The sequence below is a fragment of the Pleurodeles waltl genome, chromosome 4_2 (genome assembly GCF_031143425.1).
Source record: "Pleurodeles waltl isolate 20211129_DDA chromosome 4_2, aPleWal1.hap1.20221129, whole genome shotgun sequence".
In the NCBI taxonomy this organism is placed as follows: Eukaryota; Metazoa; Chordata; class Amphibia; order Caudata; family Salamandridae; genus Pleurodeles; species Pleurodeles waltl.
Genome location: NC_090443.1, coordinates 708,910,081 through 708,935,271, shown reverse-complemented (window position 1 = coordinate 708,935,271; position 25,191 = coordinate 708,910,081). Strand labels below are relative to the sequence as shown.

At 46.8% G+C, this 25,191-nt stretch overlaps 1 protein-coding gene across 2 annotated transcripts in view; it reads right to left on the bottom strand.

Annotated features, from left to right (window-relative positions):
- The window catches only part of PKN2 (protein kinase N2), a 527,949-nt gene that overhangs the window by 359,640 nt on the left and 143,118 nt on the right, over window positions 1-25,191 (bottom strand). For both annotated transcript variants that reach the window (XM_069232308.1, XM_069232307.1), the window contains exon 2: window positions 18,504-18,789. In XM_069232308.1, coding sequence (XP_069088409.1) covers window positions 18,504-18,789 — 286 coding nt within the window. The remainder of the gene's footprint in view (window positions 1-18,503; window positions 18,790-25,191) is intronic.

Sequence of the window (25,191 nt, the reverse complement as noted above, 5' to 3'; positions counted from 1 at the left end):
ATGCCTTGTTTTGAAATTGGATTTCCTGTATGAGGTTTTTGAAAGGCGATAAATAGTTGTTTTGTCTTTCGAATTAGTTTTGTTCTGTCAATGTAGTACATTAGTGCTCTTTTGATGTCTAATGTATGTAGTGCTCTTTCAGCTACAGAATCTGGCTGTGGGAAGAACACTGGTAATTCTACTGTTTGATTCAAGTGGAACGGTGAGATTACTTTTGGTAAAAATTTAGGATTGGTCCGTAGAACAACTTTATTTTTGTGTATTTGAATAAATAGTTCTTGAATGGTAAATGCTTGAATTTCACTCACTCTTCTTAGAGATGTGATGGCAATTAAAAATGCAACTTTCCACGTTAAGTATTGCATTTCACAAGAGTGCATGGGCTCAAAAGGTGGACCCATGAGTCGTGTTAAGACAATGCTGAGGTTCCATGAAGGAACTGGTGGTGTTCTTGGTGGTATAATTCTCTTTAGGCCTTCCATAAACGCTTTTATGACTGGTATCCTAAACAATGAAGTGGAGTGCGTAATTTGCAGGTAAGCTGAAATTGCCGTAAGATGTATTTTAATGGAAGAGAAAGCTAGTTTAGATTTTTGCAAATGTAGTAAGTATCCTACTATCTCTTTTGCAGATGCGTGTAAAGGTTGAATTTGATTATTATGGCAGTAATAAACAAATCTTTTCCACTTATTTGCATAGCAGTGTCCAGTGGTAGGTTTTCTAGCTTGTTTTATGACCCCCATACATTCCTGTGTGAGGTCTAAGTGCCTGAAGAACGAGTTACTTACCTTCGGTAACGACTTTTCTGGTGGATACATTAGCTACCTGTGGATTCCTCACCTCATGAATACTCCCATGGCGCCAGCATTCGACGGAAATCTTCTTACTAGTCTCTGCACGTCGACGAGGACGTCACTCTAGCCCACACGACGCCGTCTGATGTCATACAGGCAATAAGAGGTCCTCGACGACGTGCGGACGTCAGTACCAATCATTTTTTACGTGCATGAGAACAACCAGGCAATGCAATGAAAGAGCAAGGCAACATCCCATTATATTGTAAAAATACACAACATTGTATGAATAACTGTAAATCTTTTTATATAAATATATATATAAAACTTTCTCTTTTAAAATATATACACACACCAAGTATATACACAAAGATATATACATATATACATATATATAAATATATTATATACACATCTATTGCACCCTCAAAGACCAAGAGGAGCGCACTCAAGGATTACTTGGTAAGACCAGAAAGGCAACGGGGAGGCGGGTGGGACCGTGAGGAATCCACAGGTAGCTAATGTATCCACCAGAAAAGTCGTTACCGAAGGTAAGTAACTCGTTCTTCTGATGGATACAACTACCTGTGGATTCCTCACCTCATGAATAGAGTCCCAAAGCAGTACCACGCCCGGCGGTGGGTGCCTAAATGGTCAAACCAAGAAATCCTGCAGCACTGACCGTGCAAAATGTCCGTCCCTTCTAACCTCAGAATCCAAACAGTAATGTTTTGCAAAAGTGTGAAGGGACGACCAAGTTGCGGCCTTGCAGATGTCGACCACAGGAACACCCCTGGCCAAGGCCGAAGTGGCCGACTTAGCTCTGGTGGAATGAGCTCTAATGCCCTCAGGAGGATCCTTCTTTGCCAAAGAGTAACATATTTTAATGCAAAGAACAACCCACCTGGATAGTGTTCTCTTGTGGACTGCCTTTCCTCTCCTCTTGCCCACGTATCCAATAAACAGCTGATCCTCCAGCCTGAAATCCTTTGTTCTATCAATAAAGAAGCTCAACGCTCTCTTTGGATCCAGACGGTGCAGTCTTTCTTCCTCTTTGGAAGGATGAGGCGGAGGATAGAATGTGGACAAAGTAATTGCCTGAGCCAAATGGAAGGGTGAAACAACCTTCGGGAGGAAAGCAGCCTTGGTCCTCAACACCACCTTATCCCCATAAAAAGTTGTATAAGGGGGCTTTACTGATAAGGCCTGCAACTCACTCACTCTCCTTGCTGATGTTATAGCTATCAGGAAGACTGTTTTTAAAACCAAATACCTCAAGGGGCAAGAATGCATAGGTTCAAAAGGGGACCCCATAAGGAAAGTCAGGACCAAGGACAAATCCCATTGCGGCATAACGAATGGCTTTGGAGGATATTGATTTAGAAGACCTTTCAAGAATCTGATAACAATAGGGGATTTAAATAAAGATGGTTGGTCTGGAAGACATATGAAGGCTGACAAGGCCGATAAATAACCCTTAATGGTAGCCACTGCACAACCTTTCTGCGCCAGAGATAGAGCAAAAGACAAAACGTCCGATAGATGAGCATGCAAAGGATCAATCTGCCTCTCTCCACACCACGCAACAAATTTAGACCACCTATTAGCGTAGATAGATTTAGTGGAGTGTCGCCTGGCCGCTAATATAACATCCACTACCTCAGGCGGGAGAGAGAAGGAACTCAGGTTGCCCCGTTCAATCTCCAGGCATGTAGGTGCAGACTCTGGAGGTTGGGGTGTAGAACCTGCCCCTGCGACTGCGAGAGGAGGTCTGCCCTGAAAGGGAGACGGAGCGGCGGGCACATTGAGAGTTGGAGAAGGTCGGAGTACCACACCCTCCTTGGCCAATCCGGAGCTATTAAGATTACTAGAGCCCGGTCTTGGCGAATCTTCCTCAATACTCGAGGAATCAAGGGTATGGGAGGAAACGCGTAAAGCAAATGGCCGCACCAGGTTATTTGAAACCCGTCCCCCAACGCTCCCTGCATCGGATACTGAAGGCTGCAGAACAACGGACAATGCGCGTTCTCTCGAGTGGCGAACAGATCTACCCGAGGAAACCCCCACCTCTGGAAGATTAAACGGACTTGATCTGGATGGAGACGCCACTCGTGGTCTGCCGAGAAGTGGTGAGAAAATGCTGTAATCTTCCCCCTACAGGAGAGGAGTGAGTGGGAAATGGTGGAAGCCTAAGGCTGCTTCCCCTGCTGCACCCCGCCAGAGGATGAGGAAGAGGCAGAGTGCTGCTGAGAGGCTCCTCTGGTGCGGACCCTACCTCTCCCCCTGAAAGATCTATAGGGATGGGAAGAAGCAGGTTGCTGATATCTCCCCCGAAAGGAAGAGGAGGAAGAGCCACGCCCAAATCCACGAAACCTCCTGAAGAATCTGGAAGAGGCCGTGGAAGAAGGAGCTTGGAGCCCTAACGACTTAGCCGTGGCCCTGCTTTCCTTAAAACGTTCCAAGGCCGAATCAGCCTTAGCTCCAAACAGTTTGTCCCCATCAAACGGGAGATCCAACAATGTGGACTGTACATCTGCCGAAAAGCCCGAGTTACGGAGCCAGGCCGGTCTCCTTGCCACCACAGTTGTGCCCATTGCCCTGGCTACCGAGTCGGTGGTATCCAGTCCCGTCTGGATAATTTGGGTCGCAGCAGCCTGGGCATTTGAGACAAGATCCAAAAGACCCTGGGGAAGCTCTGTAAACGAAGAGGAAATGTCATCCATCAGAGCATGAATATACCTCCCCAGGATACAGGTTGCATTGGTGGCTTTTAACGCCAGACTGCAGGACGAAAAAATCTTCTTCGACTGTGCCTCTAGCTTCTTTGAATCTCTGTCCCCAGGCACCGTCGGAAAAGAACCAGGCGCTGACTTGGACGAACAGGAGGCCTGCACCACCAAGCTCTCCGGCGTAGGGTGCCTAGATAGGAAACCAGGGTCAGTTGGAGCCGTCCGATACCTCCTGGCCACGGCTCTGTGAACTGCTGGGGAAGATGCCGGCCTCTTCCACACCTCTAACACCGGATCCAGCAGAGCGTCATTAAATGGTAACAGAGGCTCCGCCGCGGCTGAGGCCGGATGTAACACCTCTGTCAAAAGGTTTTGTTTTGCCTCCACCACCGGCAAAGGCAGGTCCAAAAAACTAGCTGCCTTCCGTACCACTGCATGAAAGGAAGCAGCCTCCTCAGTATATTCCCCCGGGGACGAAAGGTCCCACTCAGGGGAAGTGTCCAGCCCACTGGCCGACTCCAGTCCACGCAGCCCATCACCCGAGTCCTCTAGCTCTCCTTCCTCTAGGGCTCGTTGGTACTCCTGCTCTTCTAATACACGGAGAGCACGTCTCCTTGAATGAAGTCGTTGCTCAATACGCGGAGTCGACAATGCCTCCGCCGAAGTCGAAGATCGGCGCCGATCTTCAGAAGCCACCGACGCCGCATCCGGCGCCACAGGTAACTTCGGCGCCGACGGAAGAGCAGCTGAAGCAGATGGACCCACCGGAGTCACAGGCCGAAATCCCGACATCGACGGGATGGAAATCCCCGGGGCCAATACTTCTGAAGCAACCGGAGCGGCCACCGGCGCCGACACTGGCGCCGAGCCCACGTTCCCAAACGGGAGAAAGGGCATAAAGGGTGCCGGCCGAAGAGGCGCAGGATCACCCAAAGAAAAGGCCAAAGGCCCAGCCGGAGCACCCCCTGGAGCCATCTGTTGGAAGATGGCATACATCGCATTCAAGAATGCAGAACTATCGGCTCCAGGGGTGGGAAAAGCCGGATACTGGGGTGCCTGTCTCGGAGGCGACCCCGACGCCGGCCTCGGCGTCTGCGCCGGAGAAAACACTTGAGGCTCCAATACCTCAATCACTGACGCCTGTCCAGGTGAAGTTGGAGACGCCGGAGAGGGCAACGGCGTCGAAGGATGCGGCGTAACCGTGGGACTGACCTCCCATGTCCTTCGGCGCCGATCCGGAGACCTGGAACGAGTCTCCTTTGAATGACGCCGAGATTCTCTACGGCGCCGGGAGTCTCGATGACGCCGATGTCTTGGGGAAGAATACTTCTTGTGATGTTTCTCCTTTGACTTGGCCATAAACAGCTTCGCCTCACGTTCCTTGAGGGCCTTTGGATTCATGTGCTGACATGAATCACAAGTCGAGACGTCGTGGTCGGAGCTCAAACACCAAAGGCAATCGGAATGAGGATCCGTCACCGACATCTTGCCTCCACACTCACGACAAGGCTTAAATCCAGACTTTCTCTGCAACATTATTTCCACAGCGAAAGACTACGCAGCAAGATATACACTGTAACCGCAAGAGTAACAGTTGCTCCCTCGAAGATAACCGTTTCGAATGCACGGAAAAAAGGGAACTGACGTCCGCACGTCGTCGAGGACCTCTTATTGCCTGTATGACGTCAGACGGCGTCGCGTGGGCTAGAGTGACGTCCTCGTCGATGTGCAGAGACTAGTAAGAAGATTTCCGTCGAATGCTGGCGCCATGGGAGTATTCATGAGGTGAGGAATCCACAGGTAGTTGTATCCATCAGAATTCTAGGATTCCAGGAGCCAAATTGCTAGATTCAGCGATGCTGGATTTGGATGTCTGATCTGTTGTTTGTGTTGTGTTAACAGATCTGGTCTGTTTGGCAGTTTGACATGAGGTACTACTGAAAGGTCTAGTAGTGTTGTGTACCAAGGTTGCCTTGCCCATGTTGGTGCTATTAGTATGAGTTTGAGTTTGTTTTGACTCAACTTGTTTACTAGATATGGAAGAAGTGGGAGAGGGGGAAAAGCGTACGCAAATATCCCTGACCAGTTCATCCATAGTGCATTGCCCTGAGACTGATGTTGTGGGTACCTGGATGCGAAGTTTTGGCATTTTTAGTTTTCTTTTGTTGCAAATAGATCTATTTGTAGCGTTCCCCACATTCTGAAGTAAGTGTTCAGTATTTGGGGGTGAATTTCCCATTTGTGGATCTGTTGGTGATCCCGAGAGAGATTGTCTGCTAACTGATTCTGAATCCCTGGAATAAATTGTGCTATTAGGCGAATGTGGTTGTGAATCGCCCAATGCCATATTTTTTGTGTTAGGAGACACAACTGTGTCGAGTGTGTTCCTCCCTGTTTGTTTAGGTAATACATTGTTGTCATGTTGTCTGTTTTGACAAGAGTGTATTTGTGGGATATTATGGGTTGAAATGCTTTCAGCGCTAGAAACACAGCTAACAGTTCTAAGTGGTTTATATGAAACTGTCTTTGCTGAATGTCCCATTGTCCTTGGATGCTGTGCTGATTGAGGTGTGCTCCCCACCCTGTCATGGATGCATCTGTCGTTATTACGTATTGTGGCACTGGGTCTTGAAAAGGCCGCCCTTGGTTTAAATTTATACTGTTCCACCATTGAAGCGAGATGTATGTTTGGCGGTCTATCAACACCAGATCTAGAAGTTGACCCTGTGCCTGTGACCACTGTGATGCTAGGCACTGTTGTAAGGGCCGCATGTGCAACCTTGCGTTTGGGACAATGGCTATGCATGAGGACATCATGCCTAGGAGTTTCATTACTAATTTGACCTGTATCTTTTGGTTTGGATACATGGCTTGTATTACATTGTGGAATGTTTTGACTCTTTGCGGACTTGGAGTGGCAATTCCTTTTACTGTGTTGATTGTTGCTCCTAGGTATTGCTGTGTTTGACACGGCAGAAGGTGTGACTTTGAGTAATTGATTGAGAAACCTAGTTTGTGTAGGGTTTCTATGACAATTTGTGTGTTGTGAACACTGTTTTTGCGTGTTGGTTTTGATTAACCAATCGTCTAGGTACGGGAACACATGTATTTGCTGCCTTCTGATATGTGCAGCTACTACTGCTAGACATTTTGTAAAAACTCTTGGCGCAGTCGTTATTCCGAATGGCAACACTTTGAATTGGTAATGTATCCCTTGGAATACAAACCTTAGGTACTTTCTGTGTGAAGGATGTATTGGTATATGGAAATATGCATCCTTTAGATCCAGTGTTGTCATGTAGTCTTGTTGTTTGAGCAGTGGGATTACTTCTTGTAATGTAACCATGTGAAAGTGGTCTGATTTGATGTATGCATTTAATATTCTGAGATCTAGTATAGGTCTTAGAGTTTTGTCTTTTTTGGGTATCAGAAAGTACAGTGAGTAAACTCCTGTGTTTAGTTCTTGTTTTGGTACTAATTCTATTGCCTCTTTTTGGAGCAATGCTTGAACTTCTAATCCTAGAAGATTTATATGTTGTTTTGACATACTGTGTGTTTTCGGTGGGACGGTTGGAGGGAATTCGAGAAATTCTATGCAATAACCATGCTGGATAATTGCTAGTACCCAAGTATCTGTTGTTATCTCCTCCCAATGTTTGTAAAATTGGCTTAGTCTTCCCCCCACAGGTGTTATGTGATGGGGATGTGTGACTTGTAAGTCACTGCTTATTTTGAGGACTTTTGGGGCTTTGGAATTATCCTCTATTTTTTTGGCATTGTCCCCCTCTATATTGCCCCCGAAAACTTCCCCGCCGATATTGGCTTTGGTAAGTGGGCCTTGTTTGTGATGTTGTGGTTTCTGTAGATTGTCCTCAAAACCCTCCCCTAAAAGGTGTTTTGCAAAATGTGCCTCTGCTCTGCGGGGAGTAGAGTGCGCCCATGGCTTTTGCTGTATAAGTGTCTATCTTGAGTTTATCAATAGCAGTGTCGACTTCCGGCCCAAACAACTGCTGTTCATTAAATGGCATATTTAGCACGGCTTGTTGAATTTCCGGCTTGAAACCTGACGTGCGCAGCCATGCGTGCCTTCTTATTGTTATTGCAGTATTTACTGTCCTTGCAGCCGTATCTGCTGCATCCATTGAAGACCGCATCTGATTATTAGAGATACTTTGTCCTTCTTCCACCACTTGTTGTGCTCTTTTTTGGAACTCCTTGGGTAAGTGTTCTATCAAATGTTGCATCTCATCCCAGTGAGCTCTATCATATCTTGCTAAAAGTGCTTGTGAATTGGCAATGCGCCATTGGTTTGCTGCTTGTGCTGCAACCCTTTTGCCCGCAGCATCAAATTTGTGACTCTTTGTCTGGAGGTGGGTGCGTCCCCCGAGGTATGAGAGTTTGCTCTCTTACGAGCTGCCCCGACAACTACTGAGTCTGGTGTTAACTGGGTTGTAATATAAACAGGATCTGTTGGCGGTGGCTTGTACTTTTTCTCCACCCTTGGAGTTATGGCTCGGCCTTTAACAGGATCCTGAAAGATTTGTTTTGAATGTTTTAGCATTCCTGGGAGTATAGGTAGTCTTTGGTATTGGCTATGAGTGGAGGATAGCGTGTTAAACAAAAAGTCATCCTCAATTGGTTCGGAATGCAAGGTGACGTTATGGAAAGCAGCTGCCCTTGCGATCACCTTTGTGTAAGATGTACTGTCCTCAGGAGGGGACGGCCTGGCAGGGTACGAGTCTGGGCTGTTGTCCGATACTGGAGCATCGTAAAGGTCCCATGCATCGGGATCATCTTGACTCATGGCAGTATGAGTCGGGGAGTGCATCAGTGGAGGAGTTGCTACTGGTGATGTGTGCACTGATGGTGGTGGAGACAGTGGTGGAGTTGTTTTCTTTGCCACCTTTGCCTGTGGCTCCTTGTCCTTTTTTTGAAAGGCAAGTTTTCCTTTTATTTTAATTGGGGGAAGAGTGGTTATCTTCCCTGTGTCTTGATGAATGTGGATCCTCCTTTGAGTATAGTCTGGCTCTACAGCTTGAAGTTCCTCTCCAAATCTATGTTTTTGCATTTGTGAGGCTAATCCTTGTTCCTCTGTATAGGAACCTGTTTTCGGCTCAGAGGCTGGATGTTTCGGAACCGAAACTTTTTCGGACGTCTTTTTAGGCTCCGAAGAAACCTTTGTAACTTTCAGCGTGGTGGTTTCTCGGTGCTGAATTTGTTCGGTGCCGCTGTCACGGTGCCGAAATTTCTCTGAGCCGATGTCTCGGGTCCGAGATTGCTGTGTGGCGGTATCTCGACCGGAGTCGGATGACTTCGACACCAGCGTGCCCTTTTTCGGTGCCTTGGCTCGGTCACCTATTTTTTGGGTTAAGCCATGGCCTGTTGGCGGTGGCGTCCCCTGGGCTTTTGTTGACTTCTCGTGAGTCTTATGTTTCGACGTCTTACTCACGGTTTTCGGCATTTCTTCGGCCTCGAGCTCTTCCGAGTCCGATTTGTGGATAGAGAAAGCTTCCTCTTCCTCCTCGAAAAGCTCTTGTCCTGTCGGCGTCGACGCCATCTGCAGTCTTCTGGCTCTTCGGTCTCTTAACGTCTTTCTGGACCGAAACGCTCGACAGGCCTCACAAGTATCTTCCTTGTGCTCTGGGGACAAGCTCAAGTTACAGACCAGATGCTGATCCGTATACGGATACTTGTTATGGCATTTTGGACAGAAGCGGAATGGGGTCCGTTCCATCAGCCTTGAAGTCACACGTGGCCGGGCCGACCAGGCCCGGACGGGGGATCGAAAGAACCCCGAAGGGCCACCGGAGCTCTTCAAAATTTGGTGTCGATCTGTTGTAACTAACCCGATACCGAACGCGAACAATACCGACGTTTTTTCCGAGATTCTAACTAACTTTCCGACCCGAAACACGGAGCGAAAAGGAACACGTCCGAACCCGATGGCGGAAAAAAAACAATCTAAGATGGAGTCGACGCCCATGCGCAATGGAGTATAAATGGGAGGAGTCCCTCGGTCTCGTGACTCGAAAAGACTTCTTCGAAGAAAAACAACTTGTAACACTCCGAGCCCAACACCAGATGGCGGGATGTGCACAGCATGTGTATCTGCAGCTACACATGCCATCGTGTATATATATATATATATATATATATATTAATATTAGCCTGGCCTGACCTCTGGCTGCTTTTGACATTTCCTGCCTCTGTGAACCCCAGAAAGGAAATACAGTTCTAAGAAAATGCCTCACTCACAGGTACCACGATCCCAAGCTTCATTGACCCATGCATTACCTACCAATATTGATTCGGAACCGCAAATCCTTGAAAGGAGATGCAGGGGTCAAAAACGTTGGCCACAGACAAAGGTCAGCAGCCAAACTTGACATGGCTAAAGGCCATATGGAGTGGCAACTAGTGCCTGCAAAGGACTAGTCACAGGGCATGGCAGGTCGTCAGGTACAGAAACCAACTTTGGACGTGTGCAGTGGGTGTTGGCTGTCTGTGGAGGGATGGGCTCGGGATCTAGGTTCACAACGCTGTGCATGCCTTGTTACTCAACGTCAAAGCGCCTCACAAATTGCTTTACTCAGCCATCTCTCCTCCTTTCACTCATACTCACATACAAAACCAAACATTTTTTTATCTATTACAACAAGTTCTTAAAAGTAAATTAGTTTTTATTTTGTTTTCTTTCCATTTGCACTTTTTTTTAGGGGTGGAGGGGAACAAAAACACAAATGTAACATGAACTTAGAGAAGAAACTGTGTTTAAAAAAAAAAAATATTCTGCTACAGAAGCACTGTGCATGCTCTTCCACTTTTCCCTCCACAAAAGACCACAATGCCACACACCAAGTAATACAAGCACACAGTTGCAAAACAGGGATCAATCTCGATGCCAGGATACCTCACGGATAATAGTGCACTCAACAAAGCTGCATAACATAACAAGACATCTGCAGGCAACCACTCTCCATGATGGAAGGCATGTTGAAACACTTTCCTCTTTGGTGCATCTCTACCTCTTCTCATCATTGAGCTGCTTTTCAGGCTAATTTTGGTGGTACCTAAGCATCGACGATGTTCTGAAGCAGTATTTTCCTCAGCTCCCTCTGCTCAGCTTCTTGTCACACAAGGTGCATGTGGCATACCTGGACAACCATTTATTTTACCCAGTTAAATGAAGAATTTTTAGGCGACATGTTGGCAGCAAACTGGAATTCTCAGAATGTACATCTAACCCAAAATCATGTTTTCCCCCATAAGAAATTAAGGATAAAAAAGTTTCACGGTGAGTAGCTGACAGATCTTAATAAAAGATCTGATTGGCAGCCACCCAATCAATGTGAATTCAAAGTTGTTAGTGTACAGGGTCCCTGTTAACCAGGTTTCCTCTGCCAGATCTGTTTCCCAAAACTGCTGAGACGCATTGGCACAATTGGAAACACCTTTAGGTGCCCCTATAAGTCCCTAGTCAATCAATCAATCATAGCATTTGAAAAGCGCACTACACACCCTTGAGGGTTTCAATGCACCGACGTGGGGGGTGAGTGGGTGCTGCTACTGCTCGAACAGCCATGTCTTGAGGTGTCTTCTGAAGGTTAGCAGGTCCTGTGTCTGTCGCAGGTGGGTAGGAAGAGTGTTCCGCGTCTTGGTGGCGAGGTGGGAGAGTGATCTGCGGTCGTTCTGTGAATGCGTGGAACGGTGGCGAGGCAAGGTCAGCGGAGCGAAGCTGTCGGGTCAGGATGTAGAAGGAGAGCCATCTGTTGAGGTATCCTGGTCCGGTGTTGTGAAGTGCTTTGTGAGCATGGATGAGGAGCTTGAACATGATTCTCTTGTTGATGGGGAGCCAGTGCAGGTCTCAGGCGGGCTGTGATGTGGCGGGGGATGTCCAGGACGAGGGTTTGGGTGACTGTTCTTCTGGTTCCGGTGGGGATCCATTTGTAGATCTCCCGAAGCATGCAGAGGGTGCTGAAGCAGGAGGAAGAGAAGGCGTTGACTTGCTGGGTCACTGATAGCGATGAGTCCAGGATGAACCCAGGTTGCGTGCGTGGTCGGTGGGTGTCGTTGCGGTTCCCAGTGTGGCAGGCCACCAGGAGTCGTCCCAGGAGGAGGGGGTGGAACAGAGGACGAGGACCTCAGTTTTGTCAGAATTCAGTTTCAGTCAGCTGTTTTTCATCCATTCGCCGATGGCCTTCATTCCTTCGTGGAGGTTGGTTTTGGTGGTGGCGGGGTCTTTGGTGAGGGAGGGTCTCAGCTGTGTGTCATCAGCGTATGAGACGATCTTGAGGTTGTGTGATCGGACGATGTTTGTGCACAGAGCCATGTAAACTTTAAAGAGGGTCGGGCTGAGGGACGACCCCTGGGGTACGCCACAGATGATGTTGGTGGCTTCAAAGCGGAATGGAGGGAGGTGGACTCTCTGGATTCTGCCTGTGAGGAAGGAGGTGATCCAGTCCAAGGCTCTGTCGCGCATCCCTGCATCATTGAGGCGTGTGCGTAGGGTGTGGTGGCAGACAGTGTTGAAGGCGGCCGAGAGGTCCAGGAGGATGAGGGCCGCTATTTCGCCATTGTCAAGTAGGGTCCTGATGTCGTCTGTGGCGGCGGCAAGGGCAGTTTCGGTGCTGTGGTTGCTGCGGAATCCGGATTGGGGCGAGTCCAGTGTGTTGTTCCTCGAGGAAACGGGTCAGTTGTTTGTTGACAATTTACTCGATGACTTGCCAGGAAGAGAAGCAGGGAGATGGCCCGGAAGTTCTTGAGGTCCTTTGGGTCCGCCGTGGGTTTCTAGAGGAGGGCGTTGATCTCTGTGTGTTTCCAGCTCTCCGGGAAGGTGGCGGTTTCGAAGGAGTTGTTGATGATCTTCCGGAGATGGGGTGCAATGTCAGAGCTTGCTTTGTTGAAGATGTGGTGGTGAGCTGGAGTGGATGGTGTTCATGATTTTGATGGCGTTGTCGTCGGTAACATGGGTCCAGGAGAGCAGGAGGTTGGTGTGGCTAGGGTCAGTGAGTCGGTGATTGAAAGGGGTAGGGGTGTCTGGGTATTAAAGCTGTCATGCATGTCTGCGATCTTGCGGTAGAAGGTACTGGCTAGGGAGTTGCAGAGGTCTTGTGATGGAAGGATGTCATTGACGTTGGAACTGGGGTTGGAGAGTTCCTTCACGATGTTGAAGAGCTCCTTATAGCTGTGTGCGTTGTTGTTGCATTCTTTGAAGGCGGCTGCTCTGTTGGCGGTGTCTGCGTATGGAGTTCTTGAAGGCTGTGTGGTTGTCCGGTGTCTGTTCTTGGTGCCACTTTTTCTCGATTCTTCGTCATATTTGCTTGGATGCTTGCAGGTCGGCGGTGAACCAGAAGGCCTTTCTGTTGGTGCGTTTGTTTGAAGGTTTCTTGATCGGGGTGAGAGTATTGGCACTGGTACACAGGGTATGAGGTGCTAAGGGTAGGCCCTGATGCCAGCAGCACAGATTGTGTCACCCTCAGGGACCATGCATCCAAGTGCACCCGAGTGTCCTGGTGCAATCTTAAAATGCAAAATGACATGGCACACAGCTTGTGTGCCCTGTCTACTACACACTACATGTAACATAGGTAAGTCACCCCTCTGGCAGGCCTTCCAGCCCTAAGGCTGCAGGTGTGGGTATGTGTCCCTGCCAAACCTGGGACATGGTAAGTGAATAGAGCAGCCATTTTACATGCATGTGCTGAACACTGGGCAGTCAGAGTTTAACAGCAACATGATGGCCACTGTGCACCCTGGGTGGTTTGGTATCAAACAACTTAGAATGATAAATTTAAACTGGCACCAGTATTGTATTTACTGCAAAATGTACCCAGGGGCCATCTTATAGGTGCCCCCTGCAAACGTTAACTACCCTGGCGTGATTGCTGGCTGGTCTCAGTGAGCCTGCCACCACCAGACAGGGTTCTGGGACCCTGGGGTGAGAGCCTGTGCTCTCTGAGTCCGACAAACAAAGCCCTCTTTGGGAAGAGGTGTTACACCTACCCACCCCACCCCTCTCCAGGAATGTGCACAGCCCTGCCTATGAGCTTCAAAGGTCTTACTGGCCTTGAAACTCGACCCCCAGCCATGCTGCTGGCAGCAGACAGCCGCCCCCTTTGCAAACCTACACTTTTGCCTGGAGCAATGGCTGGAAAAAGCTCAAAGAACAGGAGGAGTGGCCACCCCCAGCTTACACCACCCCAAGGTGTTGCGTGCGAGGTGACCTCTCCATTTCATTTGCCTCCATCCTGCATGGTAGGAAAATAGTCTATCAGAGATAAGGAAGTGACCTCTGCCCACACTAAGTGGTCACACAGTGGGTGTAGATACCCTAACGTAGATGACACATTGGTCACTACTAAGTACTCACATAAATACCCACCAAATGCAGTATTTAGTGCGCACCCCTAGACCTGTAGTTCAGATTCCAAGGATACAAGAAGGCCTGCAACTAAGAAGACCCAAGTCTTGAGAACTGCATTCCCGCTGCACAAAGAAAAGGTGCCAAACCCTGCCTGCTGTACCCAGGCCTCGACAATTGCCACTGAGGGGTTGCATGGATATCGGACAGACTCTACAAAACCCTGGAGGACCTCCCCCTTTCTGAAAATTGCCAAAGATCTCCCTCCAGAGTGAAAGCATCACTCCCTGCAACAAACGACCAAAAGACCAGTTCACTGACCGGCTGCTGACCAAGGAACTGGATGCTGCAGCCTGACCAAATGTCACCCGACGGACCCAGAGGAAAAATCTTGCAAGAGTGCCAAATTTGGTGGCACAGAGACTTCCAGTGGCTGAACCGTGCAATAGCCCGAGGTACTGGTCACTAATCATCAGACACCAAGAAGAAAAGTCCACTCAGGACTCTAAAAGGACCAGGAGCAAGCCCCAGTCGAGGGACTTCAGGACACTCAAGAACCACCACCCAGAGTGCCCTGCTGACCTGCAACCCACCCTCATAGTGACCTTCCTACTGCTTGCAAAGGCACTTTTGCGTACACCTCCTGGCTCACGTATCTGCTCTGCACCTGGCCTCCCTGGGCCCTGCACCGGTGAATCAGCTGTGTTCTAAAGGTCCCCCATCTCTTGTGACCGCTACACTCCAAGTGGACCCACTGGACTCACCTTGAAGTTCACCTGTGCATTGCGTTTCCAATTGGTCCCCCTGCAGTGGTTCTACACCAGCTCGAAGGAATTTCCAGCAGTTCTTCCTGACAAAACCGAGAACCACCTAAACTCCTCTGGCTGGCCCACAGGACTTTTTGACGACCTCGACCTAAAAGCAAAAGGAGACAATGGTATACATGTTGCTTGAGTTTATACGTACTTTTAAATTTTTCTCCCATTGATTCCTATGGTGCGTAATTGTGCACAGAAACAGGAAATTTTCGAAACTTTGAAAAATCATAACTTAAAAAGTACTTACCCAATTTTGATGATCTTGATTTTAAAACGTTTTTTAAAAATCTGACGTATTTTAGTAAATTGGTCTTGCGTTATTACTGTGAGCGTGTCTCTTCATGTTTTGATACTTTGAGTGCAACAAATGCTTTGCACTTTTCCAAGATCAGCCTAACTGCTCCACCAAGCTCCCAGAAAAATTAGAGCATTAGGTGGTCTAGTTTTTACCTCTGTAAACCAAAGTGAGGTTCCTGGCACTCTCTGCAGTGTGCTGGACAAATATGTTGGAGACAGTGACTAACTACAAGCAAAGCTCTGCCTACAAGCTAAGCACTGCTTACTAGCAGGCCTTTCCCAGCTTAAGGTTGTGTGCAGTTGGGTTTGCTGCCCTGTGGGGTGGGCAGTGATCCTGTCCCTACAAACCACACCTGGTATCCAATGGTTGTTTGCTGCAGTGGTTAATAATAAAATTCACTGAAGGAACAGTCTAATAGTAGCAAAAAAAAGTTGCAGTTTCAAACTACAAAGAAGTAACAGGGTAGAAACATCAACATCATCCTCAAAAGGGAAACAAAGCACACAAAGAACTGAATAAATTATCAAGCCTCAAAAACTGATAAGTAATTGACTGTACACTTCACAAGACATACTGAAAAACAAACACTGTGGTTGTTGGCCAAAACACACAAATAACAAAAAACTATGATAGCAGGGGAAAGACTTTGATAAGGAAAAAATACAACACAAAACTGACAAGCAGTGATGCTATGCACAGTGCAAGGGGGTGTCTGCAGATATGGCTTCTCCCCAAACCTATAACTGGTGAATTTCAGTTGTTTTAAAAACTTTGAGCCAGAACCATAACTTAATGTTAAATTCTTTTTTTCAGTGATTTATTTATTTCTATATACACATAGACACAGATATATACAAACCCACATACATATGCCCAAACAAACTTGCATGCATCTCTGGGAAGCAGCTGCACACATGGAAGTTGCTTTTCTTCACTGTAATTCTGAAAGATTATTAAGCATAACCATGTCATTGTGGCTCCAGGTTAGACCCGGTACCCAGTACACTTGCTAATCTCGGCCACAAGTTGTGCCTCCTGGATATTGGGCAAAACATACAAATCTACAGGAACTTGATATGCATGCCAAAAGTCTTTAGCTGTGCCCAGTTGGATCTGGGAACAAGGCACATGTTTTGGCTATGCCTAGTAACAAGTCTCACAGCTACAGCAGTGCATCTGTCTTTGAGCAGAAGACTCTGGATACAAACTATGACTTCTAGCCATGCCCTTTAAATTTTAATTATCTATGCACAGGCTTTTTAACATGAGTCAGTCAATTCACCTTATCTCTGTGCCTATGGGCATAATCTGCTGAAAGCCATGCCCTGGCCACAACTCTTGCAAGCCGTAAACAATAGGCAAAAGGGGTTAGACCTTTGGATGTACTTCGTACCCACAACCTTTTATCCCGGACCTAGCAAGTACCAGGCAGACAGGCAAGCCTTTTGTCAAGTCCATTCAAAAATACAAAACAACAACAAAACAGCCAAAATGGATGACCCAGCTAACTTTAGCTACAAGTAGTGACTATACAACTCTAATCTTACGAAGAAAATCAAAACATTTCGGCTTTTACGCAGGCAGATTTTAGACCTGGCTTTGGAACTAAATATGTCATCACATCAGCCATTCATGACCTAAGAATGTTTGTAGACAACAGGTGTTCAAATGTGTGCAACATTGATACCATTGACAAGATTCAGCTTCAACGTCAAACTTTCATACAAAGACTAAGGCGTTTGCATTGATATAATCTTTCATCTCTAACAGGAACAGCAGTTCCACCTGGGCTCCAATGCAGATCTGTAGGAGAGGATGAAAAGGTGCCCAGTTGCTACTACTCTCCGAGTGCTTGCTGATAATGCTGCGTTGCTTCAATCTGTTGTTCAGTATCTGCTAGGTGGAGACAATGTTCCACCCACTGTACCTTCAACTTGTGCCAACTGGGAACAGCTTGGCAAAGGCCCACCACTGCCCACTACTCTTCAGACATGCCCAGCTGCTACCGCTTCTCATGTGCCAAAGGGTAAGAGACATGGGCATTCCTAGCAAGCAAAGCTTTAAGCCACATCAAGTACCTAATAAATATTCTTGCACCACTGCAGTTTGACCATGGTCTTTAGGAGGGGTTTATGCTTTCTCACTTATCAAAAACCTCCTTATAGGCCTGCATATTGACCACAGAGTAAAAGTCAAGTTTGTGGACCTTGTGATAAAATACAGCCATTTTTCCTTGTACAAATGGGTACTTTCTATGAGCATCGGAGGGGGTGGTAGTAGGGGTGCTGCAAAGTCTATCAATCCCTAGCCTTGAGTACATTGTACTACTGAACAGACTGCTATTCAAACTTTTTGACACTTTGCCAAATGTTTCAAGTTAGTTAACATTTTTCTCTCTCCTATTAGCAGCCCACCTCCCTTCACTGCAGACGGACTGGCTGGCTGCTGGCAGATAGTACAGCCCACTTTGAATTTCACACAATACTAAATACAGAACACCCAAGTAATGCTCTTCATCCTCTCTATTTCAACTTCTCAGTTACTAAACCTTTGTCTGACCAAGTCTGCAACATTGCAGCATGACCTGAATGATCTAAACAGAACATACCTCAAATTAAGAGGATCTGAAACAAGGTATGCAATAACAGAAGTAGTTATACTCCTTGAGCAATCTTGCTTTTATACATTCCAATCCTCCGGCTTGTATCACTCATCTTGACAGAATACCCACCTTCTTGATTTAGAATAGCCAAAAACAAGCAGTAACTCAGCCAAATCCCTTCCTTTAATTAGGTGTTACTGCTTACCTAAATCTAATCACCTAAATGTATCATGTTCCTGCGACACAGTTTTGTACATGCCCTGGCCAACATTTATTGTAAATCTTCACCATCATGACGTTTCTGGCTGCCTCAAAGTTCTAAAGTAACCTTTCTCTTGCACCTTTATTTTCTTCTAGGGCATTTGTTTAAAAGCCCAAGGGAGCCTAATGAACCAAATAAAATATAGTGATGTGACTCCAAATCCAAAGTGCGTAGGTTCACAGACATCCATAGCCTTAAAAAATATTTCCAACCAGGTAGCTTTACATTCTTTGAGCTCACGTTTTCACTTTAGACACCTCTGCAAAAACTAAAATGATAAAAAGCTAAATTAAAATAGTAAACAGAAAACCGTAGCCTATGCCATCACGCCAAGCTTGAGGTTGATCAGTCAAAGGATTTCTTCTTCAGCCTTTTCTAAACCATTCCTTTAGGATTTAAAATTTGGAAACGTATGACAACTATCACCTCTGCCCCTCTAACTTTTGCGTATTGACAATCAGCGAAAAACTCTCCAGAATCAGCCAACGTAGTTTACACAGGTATGCCAAATGGGGTCTAAGTTATTTTACAGAACAAAAAAGGCTTCTCCAAGGACAGAGTTACCACCTCTGTGATACATTCTGTGTAATAACTATTCTGAGGTCTGGATGTCTGAGGTATGACAAATTGGGTACCATACCTGGAACATCATCTGGGTCATCGACAAGAATGTGTGCATTTAATTCCTGTAATTTATGATGCAATTCTTCCAACTTTTTGTTCGATTTTTTCAAAATATTGTCCACATAAGCCAAGTTCTTTTTGTCTGTAGTGACCTTCCTTAGATTTTCTGCTCCTTCTTTGATTTTAAGCTCTTTCCTTATTTCCCGTTTAATTTGGTCCTTAATCTCGTCCAACTTTGGTTGCACCATTGTATCCGATGTATCTAGTTTGCTACCAATACCAAAATGTTCATGGCCATCCCCCTGGAAAGAAAAGAAAACACCATGTAAAATGAACTGAATTGCATATTTCTTTTAATTATCATTCATTCAAAAATTTAAATTGTCATTCTGAAATCTGAGGGACAGACTATCTAATACGAATGATTCAATCAAAATAGACCGCCTTTAAGGATTATTATACAGATGTACCTGAATCCAGTGCAACAGTGGCCTCACCTAACAGCAGAGTTTATCCCTGTCAATAACCACACCACTTCTACCACTTTGAGATGCCCAGTCCTGACGTCTCAAAGAAACAACCAAAATCTACTAAGTATGTCGAGGTGGAGGGGAAGTGAAGTAAGAGGGTGTGCTTTTGAATAATATGAAGAAGATACCATTCTTTATTTATGCCACAAACAGCGTTCGTTTAAAAAAGGAGATCAAGAAACGTACAATAGTCTTGGTTGACACAGTAACTCCACCCTTAGCTATGACTGTTATTTGCCAATAAAAGCGCAACCCGTGCAATCACATCAGGAAAAGAGAATAGCAGTTGTATGCAATGACAGAAGCAACCAAATGGCGGTCTCCTGTGAGCCACTGCACAGCGTAAGCTAACGCAATATCTACTCGCAATGGAGCTATAGATTCTTTACGTTTTGCTCACATTCACAAGAAAGCCAATTAATTACTTGAAGGCTTACATATCTACCAGCATACGTGTCACACTTCCCTCTTTCTCCGGCAAAACCTGCATTTTGTTATTCTTATTTTGACGCAGGTAAGATCAGCTTCTTAAAGATGGGGAGACCGTTTCATGTATTTCTTATACAGTGGCACCACGCACTGTTAGTCTTGCATGATCAGAACAAACACCAACAAATATTTTTCCCAAGAAGGAACGTCTGGATATAATATAAAGGCCTCCCTCTGGGACTTCGTCCAATGCATAGGATTCAAAGGGTGAGTTAGTTTATGCTAACGGTGCATGTGTGTTGAACCACACAACTGGTGTGAGTTAATAACTGCAAACTCTGCGCAATATCCAATAGAACAAAAAAAAAAAAACAGCATACTGCTTATTCTGATTCAAAAGACATCTAATCGCATTCCCCAGGCACTAAAATCTCAATGCTGGCTTCGACCAAAAATAAAACATTTCAACGTAAATATGGTGTGTCTAACAAAGTGTTACACTGACAAGTATCGCTCCTCCTCACGAGTGTTTCAAGTCATAAAAGAGATAAAGTGCAAACGTTTTGCAGGCAGATACAGCCTTAAGTAGACACTGTTTAACAATTAAAGCCACAAAGGATTATTGTTTCCAGTAAGTCATTAATGATTTGCATAGGTGGGCCTCTGTCTAGAGAGGCAAGGTGGGCACTTGCCCTGGGTAGCTTTCTAACGCATTGTTTTTGTTTAAGTCCCTTGCATGCTGCGCCTCGAGATCCAAGCTGTAACCTAAACAACGAGGCCTAATAAGGCCGAAACTAGTCTGCTTTCTCTTCTGGAGAAGGCCATATCTGGCAATTTGAGAATAATTGAAGGGGGTCCTTATTGAGCAGTCAGTACAGATTTGCATAAGGTGGGTACCTGTGAAGAGTGGCACAGTAGGCAAAAACAATGATTGGCTGGTGTGCTACCTGCAGCAACAGGCTATGATTAGATTATTTGCAAGCAATCATCCATTCAACTTGGGTTGATTAACAATTGGTTCAACAGCAGAAACAAATCCAACCAATTGCAAAGCATGGCCTTCTATTAAGTTGTGTCTTCAAGGGCAGAAGATTCACCACCCAGAGGAGAAATAATACTAAAGTTGGGTTTTCAGTTGCGATTAAAGGAATCTGTGTTTCCGGTTAGGTAGGTAGACAGGTTCTGTCTTTTAAAGCTAAATGACTCTTCCTTGGCATCATTAAAGCAGAAGCAGTAAATGTATATAGGAGCTACTTTAAAGCAAAACAATATTATTTTTCAGCTAAAGCTAGAAAATCAGGGAATGTAATAACACCTCCAAGAGAATGTTTTAGATCTCTGAAAGATCCAACTAGTTCAATCTCCAACAATGGTATTGTTGAACGACCGAAAGGTTGGTGCATGAATATCCAAAAGTATTTCCACTCAAACATTCAATGAATCACTAAAGAACGAGTTACTTACCTTCGGTAACGACTTTTCTGGTGGATACATTAGCTACCTGTGGATTCCTCACCTGATGAATACTCCCATGGCGCCAGCATTTGACGGAAATCTTCTTACTAGTCTCTGCACGTCGACGAGGACGTCACTTTAGCCCACGCGACGCCGTCTGACGTCATACAGGCAATAAGAAGTCCTCGCCGACGTGCCGATGACAGTACCAACATTTTTTACGTGCATGAGAATAATAATAATAACCCAATGCAATGAAAGAGCAAAGCAACATCTCTTAATATTGTAAATCACACAACATTGCAATAAAATAGCTATAGATTTAATATAACTTTTTTTTTTTTTTTTTTTTTTTTTAAACAAATAAATATATTTATACATACGAACCATGTATATACCCAATATATATATAGATTTATATATAAATATACACATATATACAAATATCATACATGCAAAATGTATTGCAACTTTGAATACCAAAAGGAGCACACTCAAGGATTGCTTGGAGAGACCAAAAAGGCAACGGGGAGGCGGGTGGGACCGTGAGGAATCCACAGGTAGCTAATGTATCCACCAGAAAAGTCGTTACCGAAGGTAAGTAACTCATTCTTCTGATGGATACAACTACCTGTGGATTCCTCACCTGATGAATAGAGTCCCAAAGCAGTACCACGCCCGGCGGTGGGTGCCTAAATGGTCAAACCAAGAAATCCTGCAGCACTGACCGTGCAAAATGACCGTCCCTTCTGACCTCAGAGTCCAAACAGTAATGTTTCACAAAAGTGTGAAGGGACGACCAAGTTGCGGCCTTGCAGATGTCAACCACAGGAACACCCCTGGCCAAGGCCGAAGAGGCCGACTTAGCTCTGGTGGAGTGAGCTCTAATGCCCTCAGGCGGATCCTTCTTTGCCAAAGAGTAACAGATTTTAATGCAAAGAACAACCCACCTGGAGAGTGTTCTCTTGTGGACTGCCTTTCCTCTCCTCTTGCCCACGTATCCGACAAACAGCTGATCCTCCAGCCTGATATCCTTCATTCTGTCGATATAGAAGCTCAACGCCCTTTTTGGGTCCAGGCGATGTAGTCTTTCTTCCTCCTTTGAAGGATGAGGCGGAGGATAAAACGTGGACAAAGTGATTGTCTGAGCCAAATGGAAGGGTGAAACAACCTTCGGAAGGAAAGCAGCCTTGGTCCTCAACACCACCTTATCCCCATAAAACGTTATATAAGGGGGTTTAACCGATAAGGCCTGCAACTCACTCACTCTCCTTGCAGATGTTATAGCTACCAGGAATACTGTTTTAATAACCAAATACCTTAAGGGGCAAGAATGCATAGGCTCAAAAGGGGACCCCATAAGGAAAGTCAGGACCAAGGACAAATCCCATTGAGGCATAACGAATGGTTTTGGAGGATATTGATTCAGAAGACCTTTCAAGAATCTGAGAACAATAGGGGATTTAAATAACGATGGTTGGTCTGGAAGACAAATGAAGGCTGACAAGGCCGACAAATAACCCTTAATGGTAGCTACTGCACAACCTTTCTGCGCTAGAGACAGTGCAAAAGACAAAACATGTGACAGATGAGCATGTAAGGGATCAATCTGTCTCTCTCCACACCACATAACAAATTTAGACCACCTATTAGCGTAGATAGATTTAGTGGAGTGTCGCCTGGCCGCTAAGATAACATCCACTACATCAGGCGGGAGAGAGAAGGAACTCAGGTTGCCCCGTTCAATCTCCAAGCATGTAGGTGCAGACTCTGGAGGTTGGGGTGTAAAACCTGCCCCTGCGACTGCGAGAGGAGGTCTGCCCTGAGAGGGAGACGGAGCGGAGGGCACAGTGAGAGTTGGAGAAGGTCGGAGTACCATACCCTCCTTGGCCAATCCGGAGCTATTAAGATGACTTGGGCCCGGTCTTGGCGAATTTTCCTCAACACTCGAGGAATCAAGGGTATGGGGGGAAACGCGTAAAGCAACTGGTCGCACCAGGTTATCTGAAACGCGTCTCCCAACGCTCCCTGCATCGGATACTGGAGGCTGCAGAATAACGGGCAATGCGCGTTCTCCCGAGTGGCAAACAGATCTATCCGAGGAAACCCCCACATCTGGAAGATTAAACAGACTTGATCTGGATGGAGACGCCACTCGTGGTCTGCCGAGAATTGGCGACTGAGACTGTCCGCACGTACATTCAAGACCCCGGCCAGATGATTTGCCACCAAGCAAATCTGATGGTCCTTTGCCCAGGACCATAGCCGAAGAGCTTCTCTGCAGAGAAGGTACGACCCTACTCCTCCCTGTTTGTTTATGTACCACATCGTGGTAGTATTGTCCGTCAGGACCTGTACCGACTGACCACGAAGGGATGGGAGGAAGGCCTTGAGAGCCAAACGTACAGCCCGTAACTCCAACAGATTGATATGAAACACCTGTTCCTCTGGAGACCAAAGCCCTTTGATCTCCAGATCCCCCAGATGAGCTCCCCATCCTAGGGTGGAGGCATCCGTTATTACCGTGGCCACTGGTGGCGACTGCGCGAACGGCTTCCCCTGTGAAAGATTGTTGCCCGCAATCCACCACTTCAATTCCACAGCAGCATCTCTGGAGATCTTGACAGTACCTTCTAAATCTCCCTTGTGTTGAGACCACTGCCTTCGGAGGCACCACTGAAGAGCCCTCATGTGCCAGCGAGCATGCGTGACCAACAGAATGCAGGAGGCGAACAGACCGAGCAGACGAAGGACCTTGAGGACTGGAACTACCGCTCCATTTCGAAACATTGGAACCAATTCCTGAATATCTTGAATCCGCTGAGGCGGAGGAAAGGCTCGACTCAATGTTGTATCCAGTACTGCCCCTATGAACAGGAGGCGCTGAGAGGGCTCCAGGTGAGATTTGGGCACGTTCACCGAAAAGCCCAGGTCGAACAACAACTGGGTTGTTGACTGCAGATGATGCGACACAAGCTCCGGGGACTTGGCTTTGATCAACCAGTCGTCCAAGTAAGGGAATACTGCTATCCCCCTCCTTCTGAGCTCCGCCGCAACCACTGACATCACCTTTGTGAAGACTCGAGGTGCTGAAGTAAGACCAAACGGGAGGACCGCAAACTGATAATGCTGCGACCCTACCACAAACCGGAGATACTTCCTGTGCGACTTGAGTATCGGGATATGAAAGTAAGCATCCTGCAAGTCGACAGACACCATCCAATCTTCCTTGTTCAACGCCAAAAGCACCTGTGCTAGGGTCAGCATCTTGAACTTTTCCTGTTTGAGGAACCAATTCAAGATCCTCAGATCCAGGATTGGTCTCAACTGACCATCCTTTTTGGGAATCAGGAAGTATCTTGAGTAACAACCTCGACCCTTTTCCTGCTCTGGGACCAACTCTACCGCGCCCTTTGAAAGGAGGACTTGAACCTCCTGTTCTAGCAACAGGAGGTGTTCTTCTGAACAATAAGATGGGCGGGGCGGGATGAGGGGCGGGAACTCCCGAAAGGGAAGGGCGTAGCCTTTTCCCACAATGCCGAGAACCCAAGTGTCCGTTGTGATAGACTTCCACTTGTGGAGAAAACGCTGTAATCTTCCCCCTACAGGAGAGGAGTGAGTGGGAGACGGTGGAAGCCTAAGGCTGCTTCCCCTGCTGCACCCCTCCAGAGGACGAGGAAGAGGCAGAGTGCTGTTGAGAGGCTCCTCTGGTACGGACCCCACCCCTCCCCCTCCCTCTAAATGACCTATAGGGGAGGGAAGAGGCGGGTTGCTGGAACCTCCCCCGAAAGGAAGAGGAATAAGAGCCACGCCCAAATCCCCGAAACCTCCTGAAAACTCTAGAAGAGGCAGAAGAAGAAGGAGCTTGCAGTCCTAACGATTTGGCTGTGGCTCTGCTCTCCTTAAATCGTTCCAAGGCTGAATCTGCCTTGGCTCCAAACAGTCTGTCCCCATCAAACGGGAGGTCCAGCAGGGTCGACTGCACATCCGCAGAGAACCCTGAGTTTCGGAGCCAGGCCTGTCTTCTTGCCACCACAGCCGTGCCCATCGCCCTGGCCACCGAGTCGGTCGTGTCCAGCCCAGACTGGATAATCTGGGTCGCGGCAGCCTGGGCGTCCGAGACCACATCCAAAAGACCCTGGGGAAGCTCCGTGAATGAAGACGAAATATCATCCATCAGCGCATGGATGTACCTCCCCAGAATGCACGTGGCGTTGGTGGCCTTCAACGCCAAACTGCATGACGAAAATATTTTCTTGGACTGCGCATCCAGTTTCTTGGAGTCTCTGT